The following is a 25,029-nucleotide window of genomic DNA, read 5'->3' as shown; positions in this document are numbered from 1 at the left end:
TGACACTTCACCCGCCTCTTGATAATGCAGCACTTGATAGCCAACTGTCAGACAGCAGGATAGTGTGGGGAGGTCAAGTTCTGGCTGTTTTATGGTCCCTACTGTCAAATGAACCTGTTTCTTTGCCTAGTAGGAGCAAAATAGAGATGCCCATGCTCATGTCTTATTAAAGATGTTTTGATTGTCAGGACATTTCCTTTTCAAACATATTTATTTATTTGGAAACTTAAGTTATTTGTAGGAATAGGCATCTGACCTAACTGTACACACTTTAAAAATAGGCTTTTTTTTTATTACTAAAGTACAAGTAACTTTTACAATATTATTATGGAAGATGAACAAATGTTATTATGTCTTTTATATCTATTCCACTTCCATTGGCATTGTCATATTATTTTATCCAAAAACATTTGTATATTTGCATGTACATTAATATATATGTATGTCCCTCTTCCCCATCACACTGTCCATGAAGGCTGTTTTTATGACTTGGCAGTTGCAACACCTTGGGGATTAATTACTAAAAGGCAAATCCACTTTGAACTGCAAGTGCACTTGAAAGTGCAGTCACTTTAGATCGCAGCTGAAGATCTGAAATGAGGGGAAGTTCTGCTGATTTTATCATCCAATCATGTGCAAGCTAAAATGCTGTTTTTTATTTTCCTTGCATGTCCCCCTCAGATCTACAGCGACTGCACTTTCAAGTGCACTTGTAGTGCAAAGTGCATTTGCCTTTAGTAAATAACACCCCTTGTGTCATCACAACAGTGCTCACCCTACACACCTCTCCGGTGGAACTCCTCACTTTCTCAGTTCTATATCTTTCCAAATCTAAAGGGCTTCCAAGTGAATCAAGTATCTTAATCAAATATATGCAGGTGGTGCCCTTCAAACCTTCGACTCCTTAAAATCGCTAACTCATATCTGTTCCGATTCCTTCAATTGCGCCATGCTTTTCAATTGCAAATCTCTACTCAACCTGCTTCCTTTACGTTACAGTGATAGAGCCTCTACTGTGGGATGACTCCCTAGTGAAACCTCTCTCTACCATAAACAAAGCCCTTTGACCTACTATACATGAAGGCATTAACAAACTCTTAGGCCGCGTACACACGGTTGGACAAAACCGATGAGAATGGACCGAGGTTCAGTTTCATCGGTCCAAACCGACCGTGTGTATAGCCCATCGGTCTGTTGTCCTTCGGTCCAAAATGTTAAAACATGCTTCAAAATCGAACCGATGACCCGCTGCCCGATCGGTCCAAACCGATGGTTAGTACAGAAAGCATTGGTTCAAAACCTGCGCATGCTCAGAATCAAGTCGACGCATGCATGGAAGCATTCAACTTAGTTTTATTCAGCATGTCGTGTGTTTGACGTCACCGCGTTCTGACCCGATTGGTTTTTGGAACGATGGTGTGTACGCACTTCAGACCATCAGGCCACTTCAGCGGTGAACCAAAGGAAATAGCCCATCGGACCATTCTCATCAGTTTGAAACGACCGTGTGTACGCGGCCTTATAGGGCTGGCGCGCATCATCACAGAGGAGAGGATTCGAGCCTGTGACGTCGTGCAGCCACGGTGGTGAGCGAGGGGGCGCCCTCAATACATGTAACAAGCAAATTTTGTTTTTATAACTAGTAAAGTGTCCTTTTTTAGCTGTGTTTTAAATAAAAGTTTTAAAGCAGAGAGCACTATGTCGGCTGTGTTTTTGATTACATGATACATGAGTTCCTTGAAGTGGCGGAACAGGTGAGTAATCTCAAAGGTCAACCCCCTATCTGTAAGGGACACATTGGGTGGAGTGGAGATCATGAAAGGGAGAAATTCAACAGCTGAATCCTGAGAGAAAAGAAAAGACGTTTGGGGAGTGAAGATAAAGAGTTCATTTGAGTCTTCCTGACTCATCCTTGAGGTGAGCAGATAAAAAAGTTGGTGGTGGTGTGCACAAGTATAACAATTATTGAGAAGCACAGTGATATGATAATAACACTGGAGCACTACTATAAAGATTTATATTGATTTATGGGAAGATTTATTAGCAAGCTAGTCCATTTTGCTGAAATTTCATTGCAACAACCATTCAAAATGGTCCTCAGTATTTTGTATGGCCCCCAAGTGCTTGTATGCATGCCTGACAACATCAGGGCATATCAGCCAGATCTGGACCAGAGCATCACTGAGATTCTGAACAGACTGAGGTGCAACCTGGTGGCACCAGATGGACCGAAACATAATGTCCCAGAGGTGTCCTTTTGGATTTAGTTCAGGTGAGCGTGGGGGCCATTCAATGGTATCAATTTCTTCATCCTCCAGGAACTGGCTGCATGCTTTCGCCACATGAGGCCGGGCATTGTCGTGTACCAGGAGGAACCCAGGACCCACTGCACCAGCATGAAGGGTCTAACAATGGGTCCAAGGATTTCATCCCGATACCTAATGACAGTCAGGGTGCCATTGTGTAGCCTGTAGAGGTCTGTGCGTCCCTCCATGGATATGCCTCCCCAGAGGCATAACGTTACAGGCAGCATAAAGTTCTCCGCCGCTTTTCCAGACCCTTTCACGTCTGTCACATATGTTCAGGGTGAACCTGCTCTCATCTGTGAAAAGTATGGGGCACCAGTGGCGGACCTGCCAATTCTGGTGTTCAATGGAAAATGCCAATCAAACTCCACAGTGTCCGGCAGTGAGCACAGAGCACACTAGAGGACGTCGGGCCCTCAGGCCAGCCCCATGAAGTCTGTTTCTGATTGTTTGGTCAGAGACATTCACACCAGTGGCCTGCTGGAGGTTATTTTGTAGGGCTCTGGCAGTGCTCATCCTGTTCCTACTTACACAAAGGAGCAGATACCGGTCCTGCTGATGGGTTAAGGACCTTCAACGGCTCTGTCCAGCTCTCCTAGAGTAACTGCCTGACTCCTGGAATCTCCTCCACTCTTTTGAGACTGTGCTGGGAGACACGGCAAGCCTTCTCGCAATGACACGTATTGATGTGCCATCCTGGAGGAGTTGGACTGCCTGTGCAACCTTTATAGGGTCCAAGTATTGCCTCGTGCGAACCAGTAGTAACAATGACCCTAGCCAAATGCAAAACTAGTGAAAAACAGTCAGAAAAGATGAGTAGGGGAAAAAAATGTCAGACACCTCCACCTGAAAAACCATTCCTGTTTTGGAGGTCGTCTCATTGTTGCCCATCTAGTGCACCTGTTGTTAATTTAAATTAACAGCAAAGCAGCTGGAACTGATTAATAACCCCCTCTTTAATTTTTTTGAGCAGTGTATATATATATATATATATATATATATATATATATATATATTTTTTTTTTTTTTTAAGTGTAGTGATTTCACTTAAAGTGTATAGCAGCTGCAATTTTGCATTTGGACTAATCTTTCTATTATTTATTGAGCTTTCAGTAGATCAAATTTATTTGCTTTAGGGCTTTGGTTGCCATACCAATTGTGTTTTGTGTCAAAGTGGATGTAAACCCGATTCATGAAATATGATCTGGGCACATATATCTGCCGTGTTTTGTTATCTCTCTTTAAAGCACCCGTAGCTTTCTCCTTCTCCTGCTCCATTCTTCTGTTATCAGCCTGAATAACTCCTGAGACGTTCTTCCTTACATGTGATAAAATCAGCCTGAGTTTTGTGTTAGGGAAGATGCTATAAATAGATTAGCAGAGCTAATTAGCAGAGATCTGAACTTTCTAAACAGTTTATAAAGCTGAAGACAGCAGATACATGTAAAACTTATGTAGGGAGATTTTTTTCATCCCTGTTCATCATCTGAGGCTGTTCACTTCACTGGGTATATGTGAATGTTTACATCCACTTAAAGTTGTTATAGTGTGTTCTTTTAAGCCTGGGTATGCCCAATAGGCTTTTTTTAAATGAAAAAAAAATGTATATATCTATATCTATAGATATAGACATATACACAGATGTGCTCATAAGTTTACATACCCTGGCAGAATTTATGATTTCTTGGCTATTTTTCAGAGAATATGAATAACACAAAAACTTTTCTTTTACTCATGGTCAGTGTTTGGCTGAAGCTTTTTATTATCAATTAACTGTGTTTACTATTTTCAAATCATAATCACAATGGAAACTACCCAAATGACCCTGATCAAAAGTTTGCACACCATATTTAATACAGTGTATTGCCCCCTTTAACATCAATGACAGCTTGAAGTCATTTGTGGTATTTGGGGATGAGGTTCTTTATTTTCTCAGATGGTAAAGTTGCCCATTCCTCTTGGCAAAAAGCCTCCAGTTCCTGTAAATTCTTGGGCTGTCGTGCATGAACTGAACGTTTGAGATCTCCCCAGAGTGGCTCAATGATATTGAGGTTAGGAGGCTGAGATGGCCCCTCCAGAACCTTCACTTTATTCTGCTGTAGCCAATAACAGGTCGACTTGGCCTTGTGTTTTGGATCATTGTCATTTTGGAATGTCCAAATACGTCCCATGCGCAGCTTCCTGGCTGACAAATGCAAATGTTCCTCCAGTATTGTTTGATAACATGCTGCATCCATCAATTTTGACAAAATTTCCTGTGCCTTTGTAGCTCACACATCCCCAAAACACCAGCAATCCACCTCCATGTTTCACAGTAGGAATGGTTTACCTTTCATCATAGGCCATGTTGACTACTCTCCAAATGTAGTATTTATGGTTGTGGCCAAAAGCAAAATTTTGGTTTCATCACTTCAAATTACTTTGTGCCAGAAAGTTTGAGGCTTGGCATATTGAAAGCGGAATACTTTGTGGCATTTGCGTAGTAATGGCTTTCTACTGGTGACTCGACCATGCAGCCCATCTTTCTTCAAGTGCCTCCTTATTGTGCATCTTGAAACAGACACACCACATGTTTTCAGAGAGTCCTGTATTTCACCTGAAGTTATTTGTGGGTTTTTCTTTGCATCCCATACAATTTTCCTGGCAGGTGTGGCTGAAATTTTAGTTGGTCTACCTGACCATGGTTTGGTTTCAACAGAACCCCTCATTTTCCACTTCTTGATTAGAGTTTGAACACTGCTGATTGGCATTCTCAATTTCTCGGATATCTTTTTATATCCCGTTCCTGTTTTATACAGTTCAACTACCTTTTCCTGCAGATCCTTTGACAATTCTTTTGCTTTCCCCATTATCTAGAATCCAGAAACGTCAGTGCAGCACTGGATGAAAGATGCAAGGATCTGTCAGGAGTCCAGAAACTCATTGACCTTTTATACACACAAAAAGATCACAGGTGAGGATGATTAACTTGAATAGTCATTCAAACCCCTTTGTGTCAAATAGTGTGCATGTTATCAGGCCAAAATCACCAGAGTATGTAAATGTATGATCAGGGTCATTTGGGTAGTTTCTGTTGTCATTATGATTTAAAAGAGTAAACACAATTGATTGATAATAAATATAAATAGAAAACAGTGCAGTGCTGAATAAAACACTACAATAACACTAAAACAATGACTAAACGAGGCTTTGTGTCTGCTACATTGTGTTACCTGACTCTGGTGCCCTGTAGTGCAGAGCAGGGTTAACGTGCTGGTCATTTGTGAATGGGGAAGTGATGTGGACATCTCTGTTACCATGGCAATGCACACAACAAGGAGGCAGGGTGTATTAGTTAATCATTCAAGGTGGGACGTATGAGCCTCTGACACCGCTGAGGAAGTCCCGCCCATAGGGACAATACGCACGTGGGAGGACGGGAGGACTCCGTAACATCATCCGCAGCCACCTTTACTCTGCTTGTGAGTAAATTTTCTTTTACCAATAAATGATGGTATTACCCAACCAGAGAGCATTATGTATATTTTATCTATCTTGCATGGTCGCCACGCTCCCACCTATTACCTGGGAGTGAGGTATTCTGCTGCTGTTGTGGAAGGTCAGGTTTTCGGCTCTAGGATCCCTCAAAACAGCAATAATCATCTTTAAACTACCCTTGTGGAAATGCTTGATTGACCTATCTATTGATTCAGAGGTGCATATTTTGAGGTGAGTGGCTTGTGATTACGGTGAATTTTATTGTAGTGTTTTATTTATTTTTATGTTTTCTATTTATATGTACTTGTCCAATGATTGTTATATTGACCTTGAGTGTTCAGCTGCTTAGGTTAGAAGTTTAGGGCCTGATCCACAAAAGGGATACGCCGGCGTATTTACTGATACGCCGTCGTATCCCTGTTTCTATCTATGGAACTGATCCACAGAATCAGTTTCTAATAGATAGGCAGGAGATCCGACATGTGTAAGGGACTTACACTGTCGGATCTTAGGATGCAGTACCGCAGCCGCCGCTGGGGGCATTTCTCGTCGAAATCCAGCGTCTGGTATGCAAATTAGCACTTACGGAGATCCACAAAGCTTTTAAGCTTCGTTTTTTCTCCGTAAGTATTAGTTTGCCGTAAGTATTAGTTTGCAAAATTAGGGCTGCTTTTACAAAGTGTAAAGTTAGTACACCATGTAAAAGTAGACCCTTCTTTCCCACGACGCTGTCAATTTTTTTTTTTTTTTTTCCCGCCGCATCTCTTTTTTTTCCCCGACGCAACTTTTTTTACAAAAACTCGGCGTAACGTAATTTCGCGCAATGCACGTCGGGAAAATCGCGTCGGGAGCATGCGCAGTACGTCCGGCGCGGGAGAGTGCCTAATTTAAATGGGACTCGCCCCATTAGATTAGGAACGCCTTGCGCCGGACGGATTTAAGTTACACCGCTCAAAATTTCTAGGTAAGTGCTTTGTGGATCGCGCACTTAGGTAGAGATTATGCGGCGGTGTAACTTAAATGCCAAAAGTTAAGTTACGGACGGTTTTTGTGGATCAGGCCCTTAGTTTTTGTTTTTTTGCGCTGACTGAACCCTATTCCATTTTTTGATTGATAATACATGGCTTTAGCCAAACACTGACCATGAGTGAAAGAAATGTTTTTGTGTTGTCATTCGTATTCTATGAAAAATGGCCAAGAAATCATAAATTCTGCCAGGGTATGTAAACTTATGAGCGCAACTGTATATTTTATATATATATATATATATATATATATATATATATATATATATATAACACAGAAACAAATGGATTTATCTGATAGGTCTGATTTTATGTGTGCTATACACTAGAGACCACTTAGTATTTGACAATTAATATAGCACTTGGTTTGAGGGAAAAGAAGATGACTAGAAATCTCTTTTATTATAACATATAATACATAATTTTATGCTACTGTATGGATCGGCCTAAACCTTAATACTATATCTGAAACAGATTAAATGAAGGCACTCCTGTGTTCTTGGCTTTCTGAGTTATAACAACAAATTCTAATGGATGCCAAGAAGGCTTTGAAGTTAAAGAATCAAATATACAATCTGAAGACCATGAAATCTCTCTTGGCATAAATATAAATTGTGTTTTGGGTAGTTGCTTTTGTTAATGTCCTTACTTGAGTAAGATTTCTGCCTAATGCATGAAATTCCATTGACATGTACGTTAAATCTATGACCAGAATTAATTCATCCTGGCGCATTGAGTGTATACAGATACTCCTCGTTTAACGACTTACCTGTTTAATGACTGCTCGGACTTACGACCAGCTCTCCCCACCTGAACGATGCGCTGTACATCATTGTATTGTACAGTACAGAGTTTTCATTTGTGTTCTGTACTTATGCAAATTAAAACAACATTATTGAGCTGGAGTTTTGCGTTTAGACTTTTTTTCATAATACAGTACAGTAGTTAAGAATGCTTAAAATATTGGTTTATTGTGACTCCTTGTTTAACAACCAATCTGTTTAATGACCTGGTTGTTGGAACGGAACCTGGTCGTTAAGTGAGGAGTATCTGTATGTGACTAGTATGCAGGGACTGTCTTTGTTTTCTGTATATCCTCATGTGTAAAACAAATGCCTCCAGCTTCCAGAACATTTCTCTTTGTGTTATGTAAGTCACTAGGTGAAAATGTACCCAGACACTGGCACTGTATGTTACTGTCAGTAATAAAAGTTGGTGAACTGTCAGGAAATGATCTGTATGTAACATCAGATTCCACACACATTTTAGGCTATATATGCTGTATACATTCAGAGACCATGCACAGTGTCAACTGCAAGTTTCAAAGCCTCAGAAATACATTTTGTACTCTAGAAAGGAAATGCCCCCAGCCACCCCATAGTCCACGGGACTGTCCCAAGATTTCAGCACAATGTCAGTGTCCTAAAGGTATGAGCTGTCTCTCGGACAAGAACATTCATTCCAGCACCTAACTCCAACTCTTTGAACAAATTGTCCTGTGGCGCGATCTCAAGTCTGAGACATACAGCAGGTGCCTAGCTCCTGTGGCAGGGGGAGATCAAGAGAGAACAGCAGTGCTGGACACTCTCTGCAGTGCAAGGTAAGTGCTTTACCCCTACAGACCATCAATGACTTTCCCCCACGCACACTGTTCACCAAATCCCACCTCCACTGAATTCCCCCCCCCCCCCCCCCTCATCTGACACTAATACATTTTTGTCATCCAACCAACACCAAGTCTTTTTTTTTTTTTTTTTATCACCCTACGGCTGAGTTCACGCTATTATGACTGCATTAACACAAGTGTGTTGCATTAAGGCAGGTATTTCCCTTGTATAAAAAAAATTATAGAAAACTTCTGCATTCACCATACACCAACCAATTTAAATGACATCGTTACCACAAAGTGTACATCAACATTGCAAAACTTTGTAAAAATAAATTACACTGCACTACAATATGTACACATATATAAGGGGTCCATATAGTGAACTTGGTGTTGAGGTTTTCACTTTAGGATCAACACAGAGGACAAGGGGGCACTCTTTATGCCTAGAAGAAACGAGATTTAATCTTCAAATATGGAAAGCTTTCTTCACAGTAAGAGCTGTGAAAATGTGGAATAGACTCCCTCAAGAGGTGGTTCTGGCCAGCTGAGTAGATTGCTTTAAGAAAGGCCTGGATACTTTCCCAAATGTACATACTGTACATTAATATAATTGGGTACTGACATTTATAGGTTATATACCGTAAGTTGATCCAGGGAAAATCCGATTGCCTCTCAGGGGATCAGGAAGGATTTTTTTCCCCTGCTGTAGCAAATTGGGGGGGGGGGGGTTTTACAGCTTCCTCTGGATCAACTGTGGGTATAGGATTGGGTATATGGGATTGTATATTATTTGTTATTTATTTATTTTCATGGTTGAACTAGATTGACTTGTGTCTTTTTTCAACCTGACTAACTATGTATATAACTACAATATATAAATCAATCCAATACACATATAAAAAATCTAAATTGTCTGGGAAATTGTGCACTTATTAAGCAAAAATCAAACTTAACTTAAAGTTGGTTTAGTGAATTAGTTAAAGTTCATTAAAACACAGAATTAAGCTTTAATATGAATTTTTATACATTTCCACTGAAAAAAATAATTTCACAAAACAATTGGGTGCATGCAAATGTAAGAAGTACTTTCTATACGGCAAAAAGGTTTGTGTATTCAGCAGACTGTAAGTTATGGTCATGCAAAATACTATAGCAAAAAATAAGCAGTTCCATCATTCTCAAAAAAAATCATTATTTCTACTATATTTGGCTTCTTTGGAAATGGGTATTATTCAAAGCCATGAACATTACATTGAGCCCTGAATCTCTTCAAAAAACCCTATAGATAGAGCCCTACCTAATTTGGGGATCCACCGCCTTCTCACTCCTCATTCAAAATCCAAATATCCTTCCCTACTTAAAGTGGATGTAAACCCTCACATATACTCAGTGAAGTGAAGAGCCTCAGGTGATACACAGGGATGAAGGAAATCTCCCTACATAAGTTTTACATGTATATCTCCTGTCTTCATCTTTAAATATTGTTTAGAAAGTGCACATCTTGTTAGAGATTTTCTCTTCCTGTTCAGCACTGGGAGTGGATTATTGTCATACAGCCAAGACAGCTGATTGGAGGAAAGGCACACACCCCCACTTCACATTGGCAAAAGAAGGAAGTAATGTGCAGAGCTCTGCTCTGAATCGAGCAGCACTCTGCTAATCTATTTATAGCATTCTCCCACGACACAAACTTCAGGCTGCTTTTATCTCCTGTGTCAGAGAACTTGTCAGAAGTTATCAGGCTGATAACAGAGCTACAGGACAGAAGAAACACACGGGACATAGTGCTTTGGAGAGAGATAAGTAAACACTACAAATATTTGTGCCCAGCTCAGATTTCATGAATTGGGTTTACATCCACTTTAAGTAACTGTCAGGCTTGCTTTCTGCCTGGCAACCTGCCACAATATCCTGAGTTAGTTGGTATATATTTAATTAGGGTGTCAAACATATCCAAAATTCTTTACTACATCAGGCTCCATACCTAGCCAGTAGCCACATATTTTGAACACAGCATGAGAAAATATTGAAAGTCAACATGCATCCAGTAGGCCAAGAATAGCCAGCAATATCCTATATCATTGAAAACCTGTTGGAGGTCTAGGCATTCCCAACCTTAGCAAATAATTTGCAGTAGCACAAATAGTGTTCTTCTCACACAACCAGTGAATTGCCCCTATGGATGTACTGGGGCATTGTGGAATGCAAACCATCATCAATCTACAAGCTTATTTAGCTATATTTTAGAGATGCATCTTCCACTGAGGATCTGACTTTAAAATAGTCCCTGACTCCCTTCTGAAATGGGACGAAGTTATATTCTCTAGTCTCACCTTCTCCATTAACCTATTGCTGGCATAGTAAATTGTCCCCTCTTTGCCCCTGCCCAAAAAGAACCACTGGCTTTACTAAGACTACTAAAAGGAGTTAATTTGTATATAAATCTGTCCCATTTCTGTTTTCAAATTCTGAAGTACAGTGCCTTGTTAAGTATTCATACCCCTTGAAATTTTCCACATTTTGTCATGTTACAACTAAAAACGTACATTTATTTTATTTGAACTGTATGTGATAGACCAACACAAAGTGGCACCTAATTGTAAAGTGGAAGGAAAATGATAAATGGTTTACAAAATATTTTACAAATAAATATCTGAAAAGTGTGGCGTGCATTTGTATTCAGCCCCTTTTACTCTGATACCCCTAACTAAAATCTAGTGGAACCAATTAGTAGATAGAGTCCACCTGTGTGTAATTTAATCTCCTGGCTTGGTTTGCGAGTGTTGTCTCGCAAAACGAGCAGGATTCAAGCCTCTGCGGTGTGCAGTACCGTATTTGGCCAGAGGTGCGGGGCGCCAGAGCCGATCGGAGCCGTCCGGAAATACTCAGAAACACTCCATTCCCAAGCCTTTTCAAGAGTCTCCGACTTCAGCCAAGCTGTCCCGAGTTTTTCTAGAGTCTCTCCGGCATCCCCCCCCACCTCTGGCCACATGCAATATTGCATGCCATAGAAGTCAATGCGGAACTAATTATTTTTGTTTCCATTGACTTCTATAGGGAAACTCGCTTTGATATGTGAGTGCTTTGGATTATGAGCATTCTCCAGGAACGGATTATGCTCGTAATCCAAGGTTCCACTGTATTAGTCGTGCACTTCACAAATCTGAGCTTTATGGATGAGTGACAAGAAAAGAGCCATTGTTGAAGGAAAGCCAAACTTGTTTGCAGTTTGCGAGAAGTGTGGGGCACACAGCAAACATGTGGAAGAAGGTACTCTGGTCAGATAAGACCAAAATGTTACTTTTTGGCCTAAAAGCAAAACGCTATGTGTGGCGGAAAAATTAACACTGCACATCACCCTGAACACACCATCCCCACTGTAAAACATGGTGGTGGCAGCATCATATTGTGGGCAGCTTTTCTTCAGCAGAGACAGGGAAGCTGGTCAGATTTGATGGGAAGATGGATGGAGCCAAATATAGGCCAATCTTAAAAGAAAACATGTTACAGTCTGCTAAAGACTGGGGCAGAGGTTCACCTTCTAGCAGGACAAGGACCCTAAACATACAGCCAGAGCTACAATGTAATGGTTTAGATCAAAGCATATTCATGTGTTAGAATAGCCCAGTCAAGGTCCTGACCTAAATCCTGCAAACATTAAAAACTTTAGAGGAGGGCCATAGCCCAAATTCTGGGAATATTTTATTATTAATTAATTAATCGGATACGTACTTTTGGACGGGGTACCTCCACAACAAAATAGCAATCTAGAAATCTATGTAGAGGGGACCTTTTCAGGACACCTCACCTCACAGGAGTTGCATAAGGAGAACCAACCACGGGATGTAGAAAAAATATTCACCATTTAGCAAAAAGTATATTGGGTAAAATAGCCCATACATCCAGACACCAATGATTAAATACAGTGGACAAAGTTTTCACACACACACACACATCACAACATCACACATAAATGCGTAGTGCATTCAGTCTCTCATGGTAACTGCCCAACACCGGATCCAGGGATAAGGTAGAGGTCCGGGGTCCCTGCACTGTGAAAACCTAAATTGAGGTAAATGCACGGTGGGGGGCACTTGGATTCCACTCCACAATCCTTTGGGTAACCGACTATCATATCAACAGATCAATGGACTGGTGAGCAGCCTTAAAGAGGCTAAACTGGGTTGAATGGTCTCATCTGGGACTTGTAATCCAGTCCCTAACATGTAGCCTCCTAACTAGAGGCAATCTTATGGCACCGCAAGTGATACACCATATAATCGTCTGCCATAGTGCTTGTAAGAGAATGACACTAGTAGAACCAGACCATGAACAGTTCATTGAGCATAGCAACCAGGTTTACCAATGGATTGGCCTCAAGCCATTTATGGTACTTCACAATTCCTTGGTTGAATCCTCCTAGTTGGTTTTCATTAGCCTGGTGTTGTTTCTGGTAATTGACCCATAACTGGTATATGTGAGCAATAAGATCTAAATCCAATTGAGAATCTGGTGCAAGACTTGAAAATTGCTATTCACAGACACTCTTCGTCCAATCTCACAGAGCTTGAGCTATCTTGCAAAGAAGAATGTGCAAACATTTCACTCTCTAGATGTGCAAAGCTGGGCAGACCCAAATAGACTTCCAGCTGTAATTGCAGCGAAAGGTGGTTCTACAAAGTATTGACTCAGGGGGGCTGAATACAAATGCACACTTTTCAGATATTTATTTGTAAAAAAAAATTGAAAATCATTTATCATTTTCCTTCCACTTCACAACACTTTGTGTTGGTCTATCACATAAAATCTCAATAAACTAAATTTACGTTTTTGGTTGTAACATCACAAATTGTGGGAAATTTCAAGACGTATGAATACTTTTTCAAGGCACTGTAATTGGAGAGAAGGCAATCATATTCATATGCTTTTAGACAAGTTAAGAGTTTCTCAAAACCATAGGAAAAAAAACAATCCTTGTCAGAGCATCATGTAAATGGTTTATGTAATGCTTTTTGTTCTGTTTTACTTTTATCTGACACTTTTAGACCTTACCTGTGCTCTTTGCATCATTTCATCTGCTGTACCAAATCTTTCCTCTAACACACAGCGCAGGTGCTGAGACTCAAACTCTAGCTGCTGACGGATCAGGTCAATCTGCATTGAGAACTGAACATACAAATGGTGATCAGAGAGAACTGTGAAGAGTAGATACCCATCCCTTTAAAATCACTTCCAAGGACCCATTGTTGCTGAACTGCACAATATGGTAAAACACAACTGGCAATTGACAACTGTGGTTCACATCATTACCATTACTATATATACTGTATTTATTGGCGTATAACACTCACTTTTTTACCCTGAAAATAGAGGGTAAACTGTGGAAGTTTTTTTCCTGAAACTTTCCTCTTAAGGTTAGGGTGCGTGTTATACGCCTGTGCGTGTTATACGCTGATAAATACGGTACTTATAGTATTTACAGTTTATTAATATAATCTATTAACTTATAAATATTACAGTTTATAATTGTTTGCATCTTAGTGGAAAAGTACACAGACCCCCTTTTTATCTTATTTTTTTAGGATAGAGTGGTTAAGAGTTATGACCTCTATCAGGTTTTTGCATCTATTTGTCCCTGACAAAGCTTGACAAAGATTCTAACCCTCTAAATTTAATATGTGCATGATATTTTTTATATACTTTTTAAAAAAGGTCTCCATGCATACCGTTTCCACTTGGGGCAGCTCCTCTAAGCGCTTGGACAGACTTTGAAGTTGGGAGTAGTACCATAGTTTCTCTTTTTCTTCTTTGTCTATTTCTCCCAACAATAGAGATCTGGGAAAATAAATCATTATTTTAGATAAGCTATTTGTGGACTGACAGACTTCCAGCTACTCTCTTAATATTCATGCTGAACAATTTGACTGTTATTATGTGCATGCCAGAAAATTTTGTTTAAGTTTCATTTTCGGGTTGGATTCCTTAAATGAAGAATTCATTGTGGATGCATTAGTTAATAGACCATATTCGTTTTCATAATTTGTTTCATATCTTCAGTATTTGGTTAATTTAATTTGAAAAAGCCTTGTGTTAATAAGCAGAAGGCTGCCACGTCCTTAACAACTGTGAGTCATCTACTGTCAACAGGATTCCCTGCTGTCAGCAGAATGTAAACAAAACAGGTGCCGGTTAAAATTTAGAAAATAAAAAAACAGCGCAAGGGTTCCTCCCAATCCTTACCAGGTCCTTTGGGTCTGGTATGGATTTTGAGGGGAACTCCACACCAAAATTGAAAACAAAAAACAAAACAGTGTGACCCCCCAATCCATACCAGACCCTTAGGTCTGGTATGGATTTATAGGAGAACCCCAAGCCAAAATAGAAAAATGGAGTGGGGTACCCCTGAAATCCAAACCAGACACTGTATGGATGCAGCCCATCAGGCCAGGAAACGGAGGAGGATGAGCCAGCCCCCCAAACCTACATGGGAGGGGCTCAAAGCACCTTGTCCACATGTTTATAAGAACAAGGACCTCTTCCCCACAACAATAGTCTGGTGGTTGTGGGGGTGCGGTGTGGTGAATTATCAGACTCTGGAAGCCCCCTTAAAAAAAAAATGTCCCCCGAAGTAGATCCAACATCATTCACGATGAACGCCTGCTGGCCGATAAACATGACCAGTCTTGTGTACCGTCACTCACCGAATGACAGGTAAACATGGGGGTGGGTTCACCCAGTTTTTTTAATAAAGGGCTTGTCAAAAACTGTCTCTGTTTTTTATTACTTTTGACCTTTTACTATGTACCCCATACTCCATTCACTTAGGGGGAGGGGGGTTAAGATCTGGGGGCCCCCTTGTTAAAGGGGACTTCCAGGATTCCGATAAGTCATCCCTAACCACTGGGCCAGTGTAGTGGGGAAGAGGCCATTGTCCTCATTAACATGGGGACAAAGTACTTTGGTGGGCCCCCTTCCCCATCGAACCTCCACGTGTTGAGCACATGTGGCTTGGTATGGTTCAGGAGCATGTTCAAATAAGGGTCTGGTGTGGATTCTGGGGGAGAACCACGTTGTTTTCTTTTTTTAACACTTGTTTTGTTTACATTCTGCAGACAGTGGGGAATCCCGTTCACAGCAGATGAGTCATGGTTGTGAATGACACAGTGGCCACCCGCGCCTTAACAACCACCTTCTCAATTAATCTGAATGATTTGAATAAATCTGAAAATGTCATTATACCGTATTATGCCGGTGACAGTCTCCGTCAGGCTGCGGGCATCCATTATTTAAAAGCCGCGCCTCCTCCTCAGACAGTTCTGTGATAGGCGGAACACAAATTTTCCCAGCAGGGCCTCTGTTCAGTGTTCCGCCTATCACATATGCCTTCTCATCCTTGGACGAGAGGACATCCGTGATAGGCGGAACACTGAACAGAGGCACTGCTGTGAAAATTTGTGTTCCGCCTATCACGGAACTGTCTGAGGAGGAGGCGCGACTTTTAAATCATGGATGCCCACAGCCTGGAAGCCAGAACCTGCAACGAAATAAGGTAGGGAGATCGTCTTGGCCGGCACAGTGGGGGAAAGTGATGGCACAGTGGGGGAAGTGGAGGCAAGTGATGGCACAGTGGAGGCAAGTGATGGCACAGTGGGGGCAAGTGATGGCACAGTGGGGGCAAGTGATTGCACAGTGGAGGCATGTAATGTAATGTAATGGCACAGTGGAGGCATGCAATGTAATGTAATAGCACAGTGGAGGCATGTAATGTAATGGCAAGGTGAGATTTGAAAAAAGCTTTCTGTCAGCGGTTGTTCCTGTCAGTGGTTGTTCCGGCTACCCCCCAGCTTCCAGAAAGACTAGTAAGAAGGGGGTCCTCTTATATGGCGATTAGATCCCAAAACCAACATTTTTCCTGGAAAATAGGGGGTCGTCTTATACGCCCAGTCGTCTTATACGCCGGAAAATACGGTAACTTTTTTTGGATTTGTTCAGATTCGTCACTATGCCCATTCGGAAATTTGAATACAGCCGAATCTCCGAAATTTTTTTTTTTTAAAGCCCCGTACACACGGGCTGAATGTCGGGAGACAATGGCCAATTAAACAAAAAAAACAGCCGACATTCGGCCAGTGTGTATGTCAGTCAACAGAAGACAGCTGTTCAACCAGGTTCTGATGGACGTGCATGCTGGAAAACCCACAGCCGACCGACTGCTGATCAGCACTCTCGGCCAATGGCAGAATAGAAAAGCTCATCGAGGGAGATCGCTGAACTAACCTGGCATTGTTAGTACAGCAGCTCCCGACCGTAGCTGACAATATTTTTTCATGCAACCCAGCGGGTTGTGTGTACCCAGCTTTAGTCCGAAAAAATTATCTGAACGAATCGCACATGTCTAGTTGTTGTTGAACATACTATCAATGCCAGAGAGTTCAAATATTTTTAAAAATACTTTAGATGTGCTAGAACTTTCTACTCCAGCATCTAATAACAAATGCTTTTAATTAATTGATCAAAAATTGTATTCATAGCAAATCTTTAAAGCATGTAATACTAAAGTCAAATTTTTTCTCTTTTTCTCTTTTAAAAATAACAAACATGTCATACTTACCTGCTCTGTTCAGTGTTTTTTCACAGAGCAGACCAGATCCTTGTCTTCTCTGGTCCATCTTTGGCACTCTTGGCCCCTCTCTCCTATTAAGTGCCCCCACAGCAAGCAGCTTGCTATGGGGGCACCTGAGCCGAGCCACAGCTCCATGTCTCCATTCAGACATGGAACCACGGCCCAGCCCCCTCTCTCTCCTCATTGGCTCACTGACTTTGATTGACAGCAGCGGGAGTCAATGGGGCTTTGCTGCTGGCTCAGCCAATGAAGAGGGACAGCCAAGACTCTCATGCAACATCGCTGGATCGAGATGGGGCTCAGGTAAATATTAGGGGGGCTGAGGGGGGCTGCTGGACACAGAAGGTTTTTTATCCTAATGCATAGACTGCATTAAGATAAAAAAACCTTCTGCCTTTACAAACACTTTAACGGTATTTGAATTATGTTTTAAAATTAGCACCAGGTACGGTACCTACATTGAATGAAAAGTGTCCCTTGTGCTGGTGGCTTATGCATGTTGGAGTGTTTTTCTACTTATATTACTATATTGCAGCACATTAAGCCATTAACTTCCAGGGGACTTTTTGTTGGGTTGCGGCTTACTACCGCTTTGACAAATATCTAAAACCAATAAAAAGTTAATTGGATAAATGAAGGGAGTTTTGGATAAGGTATAAAAGGGTTAAAACCCCTGCCAAGGTTTTTCTTTGCCACCTGTGTCTCCTCAGCAAAATGTCCTTTCATTTTACTGGACACAACACCCTCTAATGCCCTGTACACACAATCGGATATCTGATGGAATCTAATCCGATCAGATATCTGATGAAGCTGGCTTTCATCAGTTTTGCCTACACACCATCAGTCAAAAATCCATTAGTGTCAGAACGCGGTGACATAAAACACTACGACGTGCTGAGAAAAATGAAGTTCAATACTTCCTAGCATGCGTCGACTTGATTCTGAGCAAATGCGTGGATTTTTGACCGATGGATTTCCCCACAGACGCTCGTTTTTTTCTGTCGGTTATTTAACTATAAGAAAAATTTAAAACAGGTTCTATTTTTGTTCACCAATGGGAAAAAAAACGATGGGGCCCACACACGATCGGTTCATCGGTCCGTTTTTATCAGACAAACTGATCGTGTGTACAGGGCATTACACAGCTGTCACCCCACCAAGTGTCCTCATAAAATGTTTTGCCCTTGTTCCAGTGACAACTCAATATTTGTGATTTTTCATCACTTTCAGATTGTGATAATGGTCACCGGAACAAATTGGAATGGTAGCCTCCCCAGTCAGGTCACAGACAGCGGTAAAACCTGACAGGGTTTCTAATGCTATCACACTCCAAACAAAGCTACTGTAAAACCAAATACACCAACTATCTATAGTAAGTATATTATATATGTTAGTGCTTGTCAGTTTTTACTTTCTTGTATAATACAGAAAATTTATTTTTGTAACTTTCCTAAATGAACTACTTTCTCACCTTTCCCTCTCCAGTTCTGCTTTTAAATTCCCACTTGAACGACCCTGTGCCCGTCCTTTCTTCTGAGGATTATCTGATTGTTGAGATGGTGCTGCAGAAGCCTGACCCAGGATCATTGAGGTTTCAGAAGAACCAGCAGTTGCATATTGATTGTATAAACCATGGGCATCACCTTGCAGAGAACAAATGTGGGTTAAATTGCCAACTCTTTTATTTTTTAAGCATGCAAATGAAATTATAAATAGCATAATAAATTGACTCTAAAAAGAAGAGGGTCAAGTCTACTCAACAAATCATTCATTTTTTTAAACTCCTGGTTTGTGATAGTAAAAGATGGCATTGCCAATTGATGATTTGTACAGCAGAGGTGTACTGAAGTCCCACCATCCTTACTTTTAAACCTACCCCTGGTTGCATTCAGTCAGACATTAGGAGTTGGGGAGCGTGAGTATAAAATACATTTTCTCTGCACTTTCTTTTGCACTTAAACAATATCAGCTAATTCATTCGATTTTGTATGGAATTTGAGCTTCTGATTCCAAGGATTGGTTCGTGGGAAAATTCCAAACTTAAAATTGAACCCCACTGAAGTCTGTTGGGGATGAATCTTGATAATCAGTTGGGGCATTTTCAAGGCTAATAGTCAAGGGATCATCAAAAAAGGTCATGCTGAGCTGGGCACTGCCATGAGGCACATGTACCAATGCAAAAAAAGAAAAAAAATACCATAGGGTGGGGAAAAGAACCTCCTTTTAATGCAACTTTGAGGGTCAATGGGAAAAACAACAATCCTTTAGTTTACATATTTAGAAGATGCCTTTATCCTGTATGTAGTGTTATAGAACAGTATGATTTTGACAGACACGATCAGCAACACCACGTTTGTATTACATACTTTAGATGTGTACTTTTTTTTTTATCTTTTAAATTTAACTTGGCTTAAGAAAATGTAAGTGAAGGTACAACCACTCCCCTTTCATGCCATGTGTCCTGCACTTACCTGTTTCTCCCTGGTGGAGTGCCCCCACAGCAAGCAGCTTGCTATGGGGGCACCCGAGCCGAGTCACAGCTCCCTGTGTCTATTCAGACACGGAGACCTGACCCGGCCCCAAAATATAGAATTCAGGTATGTGTTTAACAAAAATTAACTAGCAAGCATTTGTATAGGTAGCAAATATAAAAATCACTTGAATAGATTTGAACTTGCAATAAAAAAAGTATAGTTTATATAGTGTATTATCTGAGAATCAATAGCCACAAATTTTGAACAGTGGCTGTATAGTATGTAAATCCTGATATGGTTGCAATATAAAAGGGAGATATTGTATAGTGGGTGGAAAGTATATAAGCAGTTTGGTAAGGTTGCGATGTAAGAGGGAGGGACAAGTAAGGTTTTATCCTGAAATAAACATACTGTACAAGTATATTATTTGAGGGATAATGGACACAGATATTGTACATTTGTTGGACATAATGTAAGCAGCTTGGTAAGGCAACAATGATGGATGGAGGTAGGTTTTATCTTGAAATGTACAATGGCAGAGGAGTATCTAAGCAGCTTGGTAAGCCTGCAATTTAAGAGGGAGGGATGAGGCAAGTTTTATACTGAAATGTTTATAAACATTAGAGTTAATATTTCAGAGACAATACCCACAAATATTGTACAGTGGCTGTGCAAGCAGCTTCTTTAAGAAGGAGAGCTGAGGCAGGTAGTATCTTAAAAAAATAAACCTTTAGAATGTATTTTTCAGAAACAATAGCCACAGGTATTCTACAGTGGCTGTAAGCAGATTTTTAAGGCCTCAATGTAAGAAGGGGAGACAAGGCAAGTTTTATCCTAAAATAAACATTAGAGTGTAATATTTCAGAGACAATTGCCACACTTGCTGGGGGAGGGCAGGGGTGGATGGGCAAAAAAATATAAGCAGGCTAATTACTTGTAAAAGGAGGCTAATTACATGAGCTGAAATGATTGCAGCTCCAACACCAGCTTTTTTGCCAAGATGACACTAAAACCCTGGGCATGGGTTGATTTAGGGACATTTCTTTCTTCCTTTCCAGGCAAAAGATTCTTGACTGGTCAATGAGGCTGCTGGAGACAGCGGAGTGGGGCTAGGGTATTTCGGACAAGGTTTAAGGCTTCACTTCCCACTCAGCATGGCTCCATGCTATATGCAAGCCTCTGAAACCCAATTTGACACATCCCTTCCTATCACTGACGGCCGCATCCACTGCAAGTGTCACTTTTGTGGTCCCCTGCTGCACGCTGTAATTCCTCTTGACAGTCCGTATGTGACTACAGGACACAGAAGTGATATAGGGTCTGATGGCTCAAATTATAAGTTTGAAACAGTTTATTGAACAAATATGCAGAGAGTTGTTTTAAACAAACCCTAAATTGAGCCTGTATAACAAAGTCTACCCCAAAACACTATACCCCTAGTCTACTGTATACCCATTTCACCCTGCATCGTTGTTCCAGATGTATGCATGTCTCCCTCTAAAATTAAACATGGCAGAGATCCCAGCACCAGAAATGGCTTTGGTTAACAACATAGGCTAATCACAACATAGCAGCATTATAAGGTGGAACATTCATCTGTGATAGTTAGGAAATATTATTATGCAATATTTATATTTAAATGCATTAAAACATTACAAAAATATTTCGAAAAATTATATCTTAGGCTTCCTGGATATAAAAATACAAAATATTTATTTGCATAATTTCATATTTAACGGATTTAAAATATCTAAATTATAACCATTATTATTTTTTACACATAAACTTATTAAACATACGTATTTATTGCTGCAAAGTGCAACTGGTTAAGAAGGGTGCTTGGGTAGAAAAATGCTAATGAAAAGTCAAGAGCTGAAGGGAATCCATTTGTCTGTAATACATATTTGAAGCTACATACTTTTCATTGTATCTCAAGCTATCCTGTTAGTTTACACTATTTTTTTACCTTTCATCTGATCCAGTATGTCACACTGACTTCCCGATGTGCCACCATCCTGTTCAAGCTTGCCCTGAAGATGTTTAAGGACCTCCTAAACCAAACAAAATAAATACATGCATAAACTAAACTAAAATGAAATCTTACAAGTTTAACTATGTTAATATTTAGAGGGTTTTCATGCAAAGAATAGGTCAACTTTACTGAATATCCGATCATGCCAGAGGGAGATAAATACATCCCTAGCCACTTCAGTGGTGCCCAGTTCATGGGTGAAATATCCTTTCAAGTGTCAAAACCCTAATAACAGTGCTTTGTAAAGAAAGATAAAATAATCTATGCATAAATGTTTTTTAATGCTATTGTTTGACTGTTTGAGTCATAATTCATATGCTTTTAACTTTAACACTTAGGGGTGTATCTGAAAACTAACCAATATATCACTGATATAATTAATAATGTAAAAATGAGCATGGCAGAGCGTGTAAACTTTTGTCCAGAGCCATTCTGCTCAGCTTGATCAATGATTTTGAGGCACAGTTCCACCATCTCCTCTAGAAAAGAGCTTGGCATTCGCGTTACTGAAAGATAAAGGAATCCAATGGATAATTCATCCCACTGTACCTTAGTATATATATATATATATGTATATATATGTATATAAATATACACTCACTGGCCACTTTATTAGGTACATCTCGCTAGTACTGGGTTGGACCTCCTTTTTCCTTCATAACTACCCTAATTCTTTGTGGCGTAGATTCAACAAGGTGTTGGAAAAATTCCTCAGAGACTTTGGTCCATATTGACATGATAGCATTACGCAGTTGCCCGAGATTTGTCAGCTGCATATCCATGATTCAAATCTCCAATTCCACCACATCCCAAAGGTGCTCTATTGGATTGAGATCTGATGACTGTGGAGTATAGTGAACTCATTGTCATGTTCAAGAAACCAGTGGTGAGATGATTTTAGCTTTGTGGCATGGTGCATTGTCCTTATGAAAGTAGCCATCAGAAGATAGATAAACTGTAGGCCTAAAAGGATGGACATGGTCAGCAACAATACTCAGGTAGGCCGTGGCGTTTAAATAATGCTCAATTTGTACTAAGGGGCCCAAAGTGTGCCAAGAAAATATACACCACCACCACCAGCTTGAACCGTTAATACAAGGCATCTGAATGTCGCAGCTGAAATCGAAACTCGTAAATGTATAGCAAAAACAATCCGCGCTAACCCCTATAACAAACAACGTGCAAAAAATGTGTGTAAAAACACCAAAAGGTTGTGAAAAAAATAAACTTAATAAGTGAAGTGAATGAATAAATGCTGGTGCAGCACCTTAATACAAAAAAGCCTGAATATTGGGCTTGAAATACGTGAAAAATAAACAAATGAGTGCGCAACCAAAGAAAAAAAAATTCATGAATGCAAGTGTCCTTACTCCTGAAAAGGAAAAAGGCAAACCAAATGAAATATTGCATGGATATATTGCATCAACCATTGATGCCCAATAGGGAGAAACGCAGTGTCGGGTGGAGCATCAGCAGCTGACGTCACCACGCTCCCAGCTGATCGGCCCAAGCAGAAGCTGGCTGAACTTTTTTTGCTCAGGTCTCTTAACTTTGTCCATTAAGAGTTTTTTTACATGTCAGTTCTTTGTTTCCATTGAATGGAATAAAGTGATCTTTGTTTTACAAAATACAGCACTATGAAGCCCTTTTTTCCTCTTCACGCACACATTCCTACATTATCCTCTGACGTGGATACCATCCCCTGACAGATCTGTCTGATACAGCAGTGTCCCCCGAATCATCAGTGGAGGAGTGGACCAGGACTGAGTGTCTGGAACCAGCCGAGGATATACCTTTGTACAGAGCCCATTTGATCCCTGTGGTGGTCCTACTGATCCGGTAAGCGGCCATTTACTTACCTTTGATGGTAGGATTGTAATTGAAGACACCTGCATTATCCCTGTTAGTGGATGGAAGACAGATCCTCTTTATTATTTTTTTACATCCGTGTGATGTTTTAAGGACTGTATTCTCACACTATCCATGCAATATTTCATTTGGTTTGCCTTTTTCCTTTTCAGGAGTAAGGACACTTGCATTCATTCATTTTTTTTTGGTTGCGCACTCATTTGTTTATTTTTCACTGAAATCGAAACTCAACAGACCAGGCAACATTTTTCAAAGCTTCTATTGTCCAATTTTGGCGAGCCTGTGTGAATTGCAGCCTCAGTTTCCTGTTCTTAGCTGACAGAAGTGGCACCGGGTGTGGTCTTCTGCTTCTGTCGCCCATCTCCTTCAAGGTTTGATTACCTTGGTTGTAATGAGTGGTTATCTGAGTTACTGTTGCCTTTCCATTATCTCAAACCATTCTGCCCATAAGTTACTGTTGCCTTTCTATCATCTCGAACCAGTCTGACCTCTGACATCAACATGGCATTTTAGTCCACACAAAAATATTACCTTTCTTCCCCATTCTGATGCTTGGTTTGGACTTCAGCAAGTCATCTTCACCAGGTCTAGATGCCTAAATGCATTGAGTTGCTGCCATCTGATTGGCTGATTAGCAATTTATGCTATCAAGCAATTAACCAGGTGTACCCAATAAAATGGCCGGTGAGTGTATTAGTTTACATATTTACTTACATTCACATATCTATTTAAAATAGTAATACAGCAATTGCAATAAGTAATGGCAAAATGTAGTTTCATGGTATTTCAGTATAAGAGTAAGGGTCCTTTCCCACGTAGGGATCCTGTGAAGATCCGTACCGTTAACACCCGCTTGTTCAGAGGGGATCGCTCCGTTTATCCCTGCTGAGCCGGCAAATGACAGGGTGGTCCCTGAACACTGTGCAGGGACCGCCCTGTCAGATCTTCGCTCTCCCCTATGGGGGGGATCAGAAGATCACGGATCGTCTGTTCGTGTTCACCCGATCCGATCTGCAGACGGATGGAAAAATAGGATGGATTTTCCTCCGTCTGCAGAATCGGAGCATAGCGGACACCGATGAGATCGGGTGTCAGCGGATGTTCATCCACTGACACCCCCTATCTCATAGGGATACATGTATGTCCGTAAATGGATGGATGAAAAGGCGGACATATGGTCCGCTGGTGTGAAAGGACCCTAAGGCTAGCCATAAATGGATCTTTTTTTTCTGATCAGAGAGCTGGCTGATCAAAAAAAAAATTATGGGATCCCCACCCACACAAGCAAGGTGGATAGAGAAATCCTCCCTGCTAAGCTATTGTGTTCTGACAGCGGGACTCATTCACTGTCAAAATACACTGATCAGCACTGCATTTGATTGGCTGCATGCGCTGATCGAATGAAAATTCCATCCAAGAGAAGCAAATCATCAGATTGACTTCTCTTGAGTTGGAATGGCCATAGATCAAAATGCAGCCTGTCCTTGCTGAATCAGACTTTTTTTGATTCAACTATGGCTCCAAACATTGCAATTAGTTGCTACACTGTGCCTTGTTAAATATTTTTTCCATTTTGGGTATATACTGAAATAATCACCAACCCAACTATTTATT

General features: G+C 40.6%; 1 protein-coding gene across 2 annotated transcripts in view; it reads right to left on the bottom strand.

Annotated features, from left to right (window-relative positions):
- The window catches only part of APC2 (APC regulator of WNT signaling pathway 2), a 97,784-nt gene that overhangs the window by 28,128 nt on the left and 44,627 nt on the right, over positions 1-25,029 (bottom strand). The window contains exons 4-7 of one of the 2 annotated variants that reach the window (XM_040323478.1): positions 21,481-21,565; positions 18,512-18,683; positions 14,144-14,252; positions 13,470-13,583 (exon numbers count right to left, since the gene is read on the bottom strand). In XM_040323478.1, the coding sequence (XP_040179412.1) occupies positions 13,470-13,583; positions 14,144-14,252; positions 18,512-18,683; positions 21,481-21,565 (480 nt within the window). The remainder of the gene's footprint in view (positions 1-13,469; positions 13,584-14,143; positions 14,253-18,511; positions 18,684-21,480; positions 21,566-25,029) is intronic. The other variant, XM_040323485.1, reaches the window with a different exon arrangement.

Source organism: Rana temporaria, chromosome 1 (genome assembly GCF_905171775.1).
Source record: "Rana temporaria chromosome 1, aRanTem1.1, whole genome shotgun sequence".
In the NCBI taxonomy this organism is placed as follows: domain Eukaryota; kingdom Metazoa; phylum Chordata; class Amphibia; order Anura; family Ranidae; genus Rana; species Rana temporaria.
This window is presented reverse-complemented; position numbering and strand designations above follow the sequence as displayed.